The 12,732-nt window shown below is 35.1% G+C and overlaps 1 protein-coding gene across 5 annotated transcripts in view; it reads left to right on the top strand.

The window, feature by feature from the left end:
- AP3B1 (adaptor related protein complex 3 subunit beta 1) overlaps window positions 1–12,732 on the top strand; it is a 274,658-nt gene that overhangs the window by 234,918 nt on the left and 27,008 nt on the right. For all 5 annotated transcript variants that reach the window (XM_079916789.1, XM_079916785.1, XM_079916787.1 and 2 more), the window contains exon 24: window positions 4,160–4,244. In XM_079916789.1, coding sequence (XP_079772915.1) covers window positions 4,160–4,244 — 85 coding nt within the window. The remainder of the gene's footprint in view (window positions 1–4,159; window positions 4,245–12,732) is intronic.

Raw genomic sequence — 12,732 nt, 5'->3', positions numbered from 1 at the left:
AGATAAATACATGTCTTTGCCCTTAGTGAATTAGGTGCCAGCAGTGGTAATACCAGTACTAACGAAAGACTGTGTCTGGAGAATCACAATTTCCTCCCGTTTTTCCTATCTGTATCACCTTCCCCCACCTCTCTTTCTGGTCAGCTTCACTTCCTGCATGATTTTAGTCTGGCTTTTGGGTATTGTACCTTCCATATCTCTCCTTCCCCGTTTCCCTTCATATTCCATAGATTGAAAAGTGAAGGGAGCAAAGACTGAGAGGGTATGTACTATTCTGTTTGTCTTCCTTTCCATACATAGAAGGTAGAATAGCCCACAGTATGTTACTGGTATTTTTACACATCATGTTTTTTTAATCTGTTGCCACCATTTAAAAATCAGTATTTTTTTTTACATTAAAGGACAAACCAAGAAATCTCACTGTTCATGGATAAAGCACAAGATTATGGCGGTACAGGTGCTTTATTCCCACCTGCATGCAGCACAACCAGCCGATGCCAAGCCGGCTGCCCCTACCACGTAGCATGTGCTTTCCAGGCTACCTCAGTGCCCGTTATATCACACTGTCTCTCCAGCTGTCATCCCCTTCCCTTTTTTAAGTGTTTTACAAAAAATACACCTTTTAAAAATTAAGTGTAACAATTGTATGGCTAACTTTGAGTTTAAAATAGTATAATAATTAGAATGTCTATCTCTCTTTTTGTTTTGTGTAAGTGGAGGCAGTCCTACAGTTTAGTTGGGAGAAGCTTCAGGCAAAATCTTAATTAAAAGTAATATAAGGTTTCTGTCACTGAATCCTTGAAATATTACCACCAAAAGGCTCCAGGTAGTTCCTTTTTATAATACTTTAGGTGAGCAAAAGCCTTTTGACCGGGTAACTCTGCCTTTATTCATTATTGTCTATCATATAACTATTCTGTTTTTTCTCCCTCTTTGCCTGAGTGAGCTCTTTCACATTGTTGAATTCTCTCCTATCATTTTCATGAGTCATTCAGTAAAGAAGTCATTCTTTGTGTTATATTTTTCCACAAAGAAAAAAAAATTCCTAGTAGATGAAATATGATAGACTTTTATAAGCAACCAAAGTAGAGAGAAGTAGAGTTAAAGTAAGTTGATTTCAGAACCCATGTAATACCCTCTTTGAAAAATAATTTGGTAATTAAGACACACTATTTAAAGACTATAGTGCCTGATTTTTATTGAATTATTTTATGAAGTTAGTATATTGCTAAGGAATTAAAGAATATCCCAATTTGTATTCTTTTTTACTGCTTGAAATCCAGCTTTTTTTACCTAGTTAAAAAATTAATTTAGTTTAAAAAGTGTCACGCAGCTGATATATGCATTGTCTGAAGGTTGAAAATGTTATCCAAAGGTTAAAACAGTAGAACAGTGTTATCATTTCTTTGAGCTGGCATAATGAGTTGATGAGTTGACCTTTTGTTGGCCTATGTAGAATAGAAGAAATAAGTATAATAAATTTCATAATATGGCCTTTACACCAAAATAAAATATCGATATATGCCATTGCCTCAGTACTAGTAATAGGCTTTCTTTCCTTTTCTTTTCTTGGGCAAAGTTTTTGTAGTGTTTCGTTTGTTCTGTTGCCATTTATTGAATACCCTCAAGATACAGAATTCTTTCCCATGCAGTAATTTGTATGTAATACCACTTAGTCTCTTTCGTCAATAGGTAACAGTAGAGTTCAGAGTATGAAATATCTTAATTAGTCCAAAAAAAATCATAGGAATGCAACAAATAACAGATACTGCATTTTCATTTTTTGTGAAATAAGGGAAGTAAGATATTTGTTTTATTTAATAAGTACATATGCATATGTTAAGGAGTCCGGCGGCTTTCTTATTTGTCACCAATCTGTTCTCTTTTTTCTCTATAATATGAGATGACTTTTGTCAGGATTTTGCATGAAACTGGATTCCTTGCAAGAATATTAGGAATAAAGTGCCATTTTTCCCCAAAGAGATCAGGCACATGTACACAAGAGGTTTAAAACACACACACACACACACACACACTCACTCACTCACTCACTCAAAGAGTAGCCTTAGGGTCTCTGCACTATATTCAGTGACTTTATGTTAACAATTGACAAGTTTGAGTTCAGCTAAGATTTCACTAGTTACTGTACAACTGTCAAATCAAAGTAGATGGCATCTTGTGTGATTTAATTTTTCATTATTAATGGTGCAGTGTAATAGAGCCAGTGTTTTTCAGCCATTTCTGCATAACCCTCTCTTGTATATTGCAATGATCCAGACGCAGTATTCAACTACAGACACGCGATTGAATAAACTTTTCCAATGTAGTAAGCTTCAAATATAAAAATCTATCATATGAATAATTTTATGCTGATCACTTTGCTCTTAAAGCATTCATATAATAAAACATACCGTTGATCATGAACTATCCTTCAGAATTAGTATGGCACTAAGCTCACAGTTAATTATCTTAAGACTGAGGAAGTTATGAAACTGTGTCAGACAGTGCCATCATCAAGGCATCTTGAGAACCGTCACTTTGTCAAATGAAATATGGGGATACGTGATGTAGAGAGATCTAAGTTCCGAATGCCATCATGCTTTGGAGATGACAGCATCTACTACCAATGTGGTGTCAGCTGCAAATAAGACCAAACCCCAGTATATCTGTGGCACAGAAGAAAACATCAAGGATTCACTGAAGAACAGTTTTGAGCAATGTGACTGACAAAACTATGAACTGATGAGGTGTAGCTTTAGGAGAAATGCAAGAAAACTATTATTATGGTAATTTACAATAAAGCTTGTTTGCCGAAGATTAGGTAGCAAGTCTTCTGGTACTTAACATGCCATCCTGGTAAATGTTAGTTTTATAAACAAATTAAATTCAAACTGGAATCAGCAAACCAACTAATAAATTAGCAAGCAAACCAATAACACTTTAAAAATCAGCATCAAACAAATACCTTCTTATAATGCCTAATCTTCACTGAGCCTTTGAGATATAAAAATACTTAGTATCTTAAGCTTATTGAATTGTTCTTTTGTCCTATCTATACCATCATTTCTGTAATGGTTAGCATTAAATGGCAAATTATACCTATCAATAAGCCCTAGAATAATCACAGTCTACTGGATTAGTATGTGCTTGCTAAAATATAACTACATCTAATAATATATATGCAGAAGAGATAAAACTAAATATAAAACTACAATACAACTGCAGTTATACTAGAGACTTTAAGCAAAGTAGAAATCAAAAGTGAATGGTTTCTTTTTAAATATAATAAATATACATAAATATTTATACTTAATAGGTATATGTTTTAGATCCCTCATTCTAATGTACAGCGTTACACTTTGACTCTGGAATCATAAGCAGAATAAAATGGTGTTATTGTTTATCTTGAGTTTTATCATTACCAACTGAAAAAACACCAGTATTGTATATTGAAACAGTTATTTCCCACACTTGATTAGTTGGTAGATGAAGCTTCAGAAATTACAAATCTATGAAATGTCACTTTATTATTTATTTTTTTCAAGATAATCTAATCTGCTATTAAATTTTCTTCCAGTAATTTTTTGACTAATGCAGTTAGACTTATTGTTTGGGGTTCCTATAATGCCAGTTGTCTTGGTTAATATCTGAGGACAACAAATTAATTTCTTCTTCCAGTTTTGCTTTAATTTGCATGTTTTAAATTTTGGATTTTTTCCCCAGTGGAAATTTAGAACATTGTTGAAAATTTTCTTTTTATATCTAGAGTAAATATTCCATAGTTTCAAGTACACAATCTCTTAAAAGCACCCAGAGTCTGTTACAGTTGTTCCAAACAGGAAAACATTTATTTCCTTCTCACCTTCAATGCCTATAAAGACAATATTGTAAAACATGAAATTTCTCAGGATGAGGTGTATTTCTGAAACAAATAGATATAATGTGTTCATTGAAGTATGGACAGAATTAAGTTGTGAAAAAGAGGCTTCAAGTGAAATTACTTTATAATTTGCTTTAATACTCTTAGTTTGAAATTATTCTTACAAGCCATCATTAAATTTGACTGTTTTAACCAAACTACAAACATTACATAAGATTTTAGTGTTTAGTCTTTTTCACATCCTCTGTGTTTCCATGTCTAAATTATCTTATCTCCTAGAATCTCTTGAGCCTGAGGGATCCATTACTGTTTCAATGGGTATTGACTTTTGTGATTCCACTCAGACTGCCAGTTTCCAGTTGTGGTAAGTTCAATTGTTCATCTATATTTCATATTACTATAAACAATAGCAGATTAAAATCAAGGCTTTCAGCAGCTTTTTCTTTGAGAGACAAAACATTTACACAAACATGCTTTTCTTTGGTAATGTTTAGACTGCCATGGACAAATTATGTGCAATATATGTTTTTAGTATTTGTTACACAGATAGCCATTACAGTCTACCATATGTGGTTGAACTTCACAGTTTGTTGGCTAAAGTGAGAAGCTACTGCTAATTTTTTTTTTTTTTTTTTTTGCTTATCTCTGTGCTAGTGGAAAATTTATGATAAAATTCATGAGGAAAACTCAGGAGAAATTAAAAACTTTAATAATATTGTTGGCTAGCCCAGAGAAGATATCTTTTGAAACATTTTATATGTTACCTCGAGCCTCTTAAGTGGAGAATTATTGATTCTGTCAGTACCAGAAACTCATAGATTTTTCATAGATTTTTACTTTAATTTACAAACTGCTTTTGATAAAATTCAAAAGAGAACATTTATCAGTTGGCAAAGGTTTCATAGGTGAATACTATTCAAAAGAGCTTTTCTAGAATTGTGTTTTATCATTGTTATTGTTTTATATAATGTTTATACATTTCTGATGAAATCCAGAAACTATTAGCAAACCTAATGCAAAGCTATATTCATGCATCTTTAAGAATTATCTTTGAACTCATTTCTTTTGTATTTTTCTGATCTAAGATATGATGTGTTATTTTGATTTGAAGTTGTTCTTATTCTGAAAAGAATTGAGGCATTTTATTTATCTAAATTTTAGCTAGCTTCTAACAGAATTTTTTATGATAAAAATCTCCAGGTTTAGGAAATAGTCACTTTTAATTAAGTTTATAGGTTGAATATAGTGAACCTTTCTTTTTCATATACCTTTTCAGTTTACCAGTAATTCAGGCCTAATATTATACCATTTATTGCTGAGAACCTGCAATGATGAATATAAGCAATGTAGCATAACACATTGATTTTATGCAGATCATCACCTTTATGTTTTGGGAGGTCTACTATATTAGTGATATATAAAAACTGATTACTTTTCCCCACATTGCCTAGTAATTGTTTATTATTTTTCTATTAGACAAACAACACAGATCGATATTACTGAGCACAAGACTATGAGTAACATCATTCTAAATAGATTTACCTCCAACACCAGAGGTATATTCATTTTAATGATTTCGACAATGTGAGTCCAATGACAAAGCTTATGCACTAAGTTAGGGCAAGATTAAGAACTAAAAAAATTCTTCTTTCTTTTCAATTTGTATAAAAAACCTTTTATATTTCTATGCAATGAAGGGTTTTAAAAAAGGTTTTCTCATTACAAAGATTTTCTCTTTAGTCCATTACACAAGATTTGCGTCTTGTCTTTCACAATTAACTAAGTCCCTTTAGGATAAATATTTAGGTAATGTTTGATTTTTAACTTATGTTGGGAAGTGTATATAAACAGTTTTTTCTCAGTTTCTCTTAAACTAATTTTAGGAAAGTGATGAATTTATTTTAGATAGAAAATAGCCTTAGCTATTATAAGCATTTACACTAATATGTTTTTCTGTTGTGAAGGTATAAATTAGTTATATATTTTAGATTTTTATTAAGCACATATGCACACTAAATCAAAAATTATTCTTGTGTGTGTTCCAAAAAGAACACTTTGTCTTGCATCAACTGTAATTGATCCTGAAGCAGTGTAATCACAATTACTCACTTTCTTAATTGACCTGCCCAAAATCAGAAAATGGAAACCGATCAACAGTGTTTAAATCAATAGATTCATAGTAGTGCTAGTGGGGGTAGGGAGATAGTGGTAATGGGTTGATCAATTGGTCTTAGATGCCAGTCACTGACTGTGCCTTTTGCATAGTAAATAGCACTTTTTCCTTAGTGATGAGCTGTATTAGTTTTGGTAGTTCAATAAAAAGGAAAAAAAAGCAAGAATGGCCGATATTGAATTTTTTCCTCAAAATACATTATACAAATCAATACATAAAATTATGGGTAATAAGAGCATATTTGATAGGAAGCCTTCAGAAATGCTGAGAACATGGACTGTGAGCCTTTCAGGTACACTTCTATTTATTAAAAGAAAAGGAACCAGAGTAAAATGATCCTACTTTAGCTTCTAGATTAATTCTCTGTATTATTATAGTTATGTGATGCATATATAGATAGATAAAGCTATTATATGTGACTATGTAGTTATATGGACACTTGATAAGTATTAATGTCTCTTTTTTTGCTTTGCATTTTAAATGGTCATCAAATTAAGTCCTTGATTAAGTTTATTGAGATTGAAAATATGTATAATATACATAAATGTATCTCTAAAAGTAGATGCAGTACATAAACAGGTCTCATCCTTGTGATTAGCAGATATTAATGTATTAACTAGTATGAAAAATTATATGGCTTGGCTCAAGTTAGAGGACTGAGCACTAACATCCGCCCCTCTTTTTGCCCGAAATCCATTAAAAAGACAGAAAATACATTCTTTAATAGAAAATGAGCACTAAAAAGAGAAAGAGTGCTATTAGCTGACCAGAAATTATGAAGAATTATTGCCAGTTAGAAAGCAAATGGGAGCAGATAAACAATAACAGAGAAAATAAAAACCACAGAGCAAAACACTCATGGGAGAAAACTACTATAATGGTAAGAACAAGTCTGGCAGAATATCAAACAAAGTGAACTAGCAAAAAGAAAAGTTAGGGTAAGACAGTATTAGGAAATTAAAGAATGACTTCCAACCTGCATTTCCCCAACCTTGCCCCTAGCAGCAGGCAGCATACACATTTAATCAGAGACCTAAAAATTACCCTGTAAAGAAAGTGAACAACTACTTGCCTGGGAAGGACTTTTGGTGAGGATGTGCCCTAAGAGAACAGCGGGGGTTGAGTTTATAGGAAGGAGGCCGGATGGTCAGAGATGAGATGAAATGCAGTTCTACCCAAGAGAATGATATTCTCAAGTCGCCTACCACTAGGGTAAAGCCAATCTTACATCTGTTGGTGAAGAGATAAGGCCATTGCCTGCCTGCCTCCCAACTTCATGACCATAACCAGTCATGTCTCACCCACTTAAGAAAACTCCAGCCAGCCCACCAGGGGAGAGGAGACCCATAGAAATAACACTCACTAACATGTATTGAGCAGTAGCTGTGTGCTAGGCACTGTTCTAAACACTGCATTGTGTGTGTTAGTTTACTTAATTCTCAAAACATGCCTATGAGGTGAGTATTATTATTATTCCATTTTAGAGGTGAGTAAACTAAGGCACAGGAAGAAAACTTGCCCAAAATCTTATAGCTAATATGCATCAGAACTTGCTTTGTTTGTTAATTAACCTGGTCCTTCATTATAAATATAAAGAGACAGCTTAGGATGACCAGAGTTTTAAGGGAAAGCCTCAATTTGAAAGGGAAAGCTCAAAATGACTTACAAAGACTTACCAATTGTGAAGGGAGCAATTTGAGAAAGAAAAGAGATATCTTTAAAAATTACAACTAATATCTGATTCAAGAGAACTATATCTGTAAAGCAAGAATTTACTGCTGGGCTTCCCTGGTGGCGGAGTGGTTGAGAGTCCGCCTGCCAATGCAGGGGACACGGGTTATTGCCCCGGTCCGGGAAGATCCCACATGCCACGGAGCAGCTAGGCCCGTGAGCCATGGCCGCTGAGACTGCGCGTCCGGAGCCTGTGCTCCGTAACGGGAGAGGCCACAACAGAGAGAGGCCCGCGTACCGCAAAAAAAAAAAAAAAAAAAAAAAAAGTTAGAAAGATACACGGTCTATAGTAAATATTCACAAGTGATTGTTGCTGCTGTGCTTACTATCCTATTAAAGCTATAAAATCCATAAAACAAAAAAAGAATATACTGCTTATTTGAGAAGGAGTAATTAGACAATTTAAAATATATTCTTGGAGATCTAAAAACACAAAAAGCCAAAAGGACTCAGTAGGTGGATGATAGACTGGACACAGCTGAAGCCTGATTTAGTGTTCCATAAGAGGGAGTCAATGAAATCAACTAGAATAGAAGACAAAAGGACAAAGATGGAAAATATGAAAACAAAAGTTAAAAGAATCAGTTCATCTGGGACTTCCCTGGTGGCGCAATGGTTAATAATCCGCCTGCCAATGCAGGGGACACGGGTTCAATCCCTGGACCGGGAGGATCCCACATGCCGCAGAGCAACTAAGCCCGTGCACCACAACTACTGAGCCTGCGCTCCAGAGCCCGCAAGCCACAACTACTTAGCCTGTGTGCCACAACTACTGAAGCCCCTGTGCCTAGAGCCCATGCTCCACAACAAGAGAAGCCACCGCAATGAGAAGCCCACGTACCTTAATGAAGAGTAGCCCCGCTCACCACAACTAGAGAAAGCCCGCATGTAGCAACAAAGACCCAATGCAGCCAGAAATTAATTAACTAATTAATTAATTTTTAAAAAAATGATGCTTCCTCTTTAAAAATAAAAGAATCAATTCATCTAATAGAAGATCTAGAAGGAAAGAAGAGAGACAATGGAGAAAAGAAATAATTAAATAAATTATAGGAGAAAATTTTCCCAAGCAAAAGAAATGTACACACCTTCAGATTGAAAGGATCCATCAAAGGCCAAACAGAGTGAATGTGAACAACTAGCAAAAAGGCCACATCCTGGTAGAATTTTTATTGTTTTTTAATATTTTTTTAATTTTTGCATTTTTAATTTTTTTTTTTTTTTTTTTTTTTGCGGTACGTGGGCCTCTCACTGTTGTGGCCTCTCCCGTTGCGGAGCACAGGCTCCGGACGCGCGGGCCCAGCGGCCATGGCTCACGGGCCCAGCCGCTCTGCGGCATGTGGGATCTTCCCGGACCGGGGCACGAACCCGTGTCCCCTGCATCGGCAGGCAGACTCTCAACCACTGCGCCACCAGGGAAGCCCTAAAGTAATTTTTATTGGAGTATGGTTGCTTTACAATGTTGTGTTACCCTTCAGTGCACAACAAAATGAATCAGCCGTACACATACAATTATTATCCCCTCCATTTTGGACTTCCCTCCCAATTAGCTTACCACAGTGCATTAGGTAGAGTTCTCTGTGCTATACAGTATGTTCCCATCAGTAATGTATATGTGTCAATCCCAGTCTCCCAATTCCTCCCACCCCACCCCTTTCCCCCTTGGTATCCGTACATTTGTTCTCTACGTCTGTGTCTCTATTTCTGCTTTGAATATAAGATCATCTATACCATTTTTCTAGATTCCACATATATGCGTTATTATACAATAATTGCTTTACTCTTTCTGACTTACTGACTCACTCTGTATGACACTCTCTAGGTCCATCCACGTCTCTACAAATGACCCCATTTCATTCCTTTTTATGGCTGAGTAATATTCCATTATATATATGTACCACATCTTCTTTATCTATTCCTCTGTTGATGGACATTTAGGTTGCTTCCGTGTCCTGGCTATTGTAAATAGTGCTGCTATGAACATTGGCATGCATGTGTTTTTTTGAATTACGGTTTTCTCTGGGTATATGCCCAGTAGTGGGATTGTTGGGTCATATGGTAGTTCTGTTTTTAGTTTTTTAAGGAAACTCCATGCTGTTTTCCGTAGTGGCTGTATCAATTTACATTCCCACCAACAATGTTTGAGGGTTCCCTTTTCTCCACACCTCCTCCAGCATTTATTGTTCGTAGATTTTTTGATGATGGCCATTCTGACTGGTGTGAGGTGATACCTCATTATAGTTTTGATTTGCATTTCTCTAATGATTAGTGATGTTGAGCATCTTTTCATGTGTTTGTTGGCAATCTATATATCTTCTTTGGAGAAATGTCTGTTTAGGTCTTCTGCCCATTTTTGGATTGGGTTGTTTGTTTTTTTGATATTGAGCTTATGAGCTGCTTGTACATTTTGGAGATTAATCCTTTGTCAGTTGCTTCATTTGCAGATATTTTCTCCCATTCTAAGGGTTGTCTTTTCATCTTGTTTATGGTTTCCTTAGCTGTGCAAAAGTTTTAAGTTTCATTAGGTCCCATTTCTTTATTTTTGTTTTAATTTTCATTACTTTAGGAGGTGGTCAAAAAAGATGTTGCTGTGATTTATGTCAAAGAGTGTTCTGCCTGTGTTTTCCTCTAAGAGTTTTATAGTGTCTGGTCTTACATTTAGGTCTCTAATCCATTTTGAATTTATTTTTGTGTATGGTGTTAGGGAGTATTCTAATTTCATTCTTCTACATGTAGCTGTCCAGTTTCCCCAGCACCACTTATTGAAGAGGCTGTCTTTTCTGCATTCTATATTTTTGCCTCCTTTGTCATAGATCAGGTGACCATAGGTGTGTGGGTTTATCTCTGGGCTCTCTGTCCTGTTCCACTGATCTATATTTTTGTTTTTGTGCCAGTACCATATTGTCTTGATTACTATAGCTTTGCAGTATAGTCTGAAGTCAGGGAGTCTGATTCCTCCAGCTCCATTTTATTCCCCTCAAGATTGCTTTGGCTATTCGGGGTCTTTTGTGTCTCCATACAAATTTTTGGATTTTTTCTTCTAGCTCTGTAAAAAATGCCATTGGTAGTTTGATAGGGATTGCATTGAACCTATAGATTGCTTTGGGTAGTATAGTCATTTTCACAATACTGATTCTTCCAATCCAAGAACATGGTATTTCTCTCCATCTGTTTCTGTCATCTTTGATTTCTTTCATCAGTGTCTTATAGTTTTCTGAGTACAGGGCTTTTACCTCCTTAGGTAGGTTTATTCCTAGGTATTCTTTCTGTTGCAGTGGTGAATGGGATTGTTTCCTTAATTTCTCTTTCTGATCTTTCGTTCTTAGTGTATAGGAATGCAAGAGATTTCTGTGCGTTAATTTTGTATCCTGCAACTTTACCAAATTCATTGATTAGCTCTAATAATTTTCTGGTGACATCTTTAGGACTATCTATATATAGTATTATATCATCTCCAAACAGTGACAGTTTTACTTCTTCTTTTCCAATTTGTATTCCTTTTATTTATTTTTCTTCTCTGATTGTTGTGGCTAGGACTTCCAAAACTCTGTTGAATAATAGTGGCGAGAGTGGACATCCTTGTCTGGTCCTGATCTTAGAGGAAATGCTTTCAGTTTTTCACCATTGAGAATGATGTTTGCTGTGGGTTTGTCGTATATGGCCTTTATTATGTTGAGGTAGGTTCCCTCTATGCCCACTTTCTGGAGAGTTTTTGTCATAAAACTGTTGAATTTTGTCAAAAGCTTTTTCTACATCTCTTGAGATGATTGTATGGTTTTTATTCTTCCATTTGTTAATATGGTGTATCACGTTGATTGATTTGTGTGTATTGAAGAATCCTTGCATCCCTGGGATAAATCCCACTTGATCATGGTGTATGATCCTTTTAATGTGTTGTTGGATTCTGTTTGCTAGTATTTTGTTGAGGATTTTTGCATCTATATTCATCAGTCATATTGGCGTGTAATTTTCTTTTTTTGTGATATCTTTGTCTGGTTTTGGTATCAGGGTGATGGTAGCCTCGTAGAATGAGTTTGAGAGTGTTCCATCCTCGGCAATTCTTTGGAAGAGTTTGAGAAGTATGGGTGTTAGCTGTTCTCTAAATGTTTGATAGAGTTCACCTGTGAAGCCATCTGGTCCTGGACTTCTGTTTGTTGGAAGATTTTAATCACAGTTTCAGTTTCATTACTTGCAATTGATCTGTTCATATTTTCTATTTCTTCTTGATCCAGCCTTGAAAGGTTGTACTTTTCTAAGAATTTGTCCATCTCATCCAGGTTGTCCATTTTATTGGGATATAGTTGCTTGTAGTAGTCATGATCCTTTGTATTTCTATGGTGTCAGTTGTGACTTCTCCTTTTTCATTTCTAATGTTACTGATTTGAGTCCTCTCCCTTTTATTTTTGATGGGTCTGGCTAAAGGTTTATAATTTTGTTTATCTTCTCAAAGAACCAGCTTCTAGTTTTATTATTACCATTGTTTTCTTTGTTTCTGTTTCATTTATTTCTGCTCTGATCTTTTATGATTTCTTTCCTCCTACTGACTTTGGGTTTTGTTTTTTCTTCTTTCTCTAGTTGCTTTAGGTTTAACATTAGGTTGTTCATTTGAGATGTTTCTTGTTTCTTTGAGGTAGGATTGTATTGCTATAAACTTCCATCTTAGGATGGCTTTTGCTGCATCCTATAGGCTTTGGGTCATCGTGTTTTCATTGTCATTTGTTTCTAGGTATTTTTTGACTTCCTCTTTGATTTCTTCAGTGATCTCTTGGTTATTTAGTAACATATTGTTTAGCCGCCATGTGTTTGTATTTTTACAGTTTTTTTCCTGTAATTGATTTCTAATCTCGTAGCATTGTGGTCGGAAAAGTTGCTTGCTACGATTTCAATTTTCTTACATTTACGGAGGCTTGATTTGTGACCCAAGATGTGATCTACCCTGGAGAATGTT

The sequence above is a fragment of the Stenella coeruleoalba genome (assembly GCF_951394435.1).
Source record: "Stenella coeruleoalba genome assembly, chromosome: 3".
Classification (NCBI taxonomy): Eukaryota; Metazoa; Chordata; class Mammalia; order Artiodactyla; family Delphinidae; genus Stenella; species Stenella coeruleoalba.
Note: the sequence above shows the minus strand (reverse complement) of the source record. Positions and strands in the feature narration are given on the sequence as shown.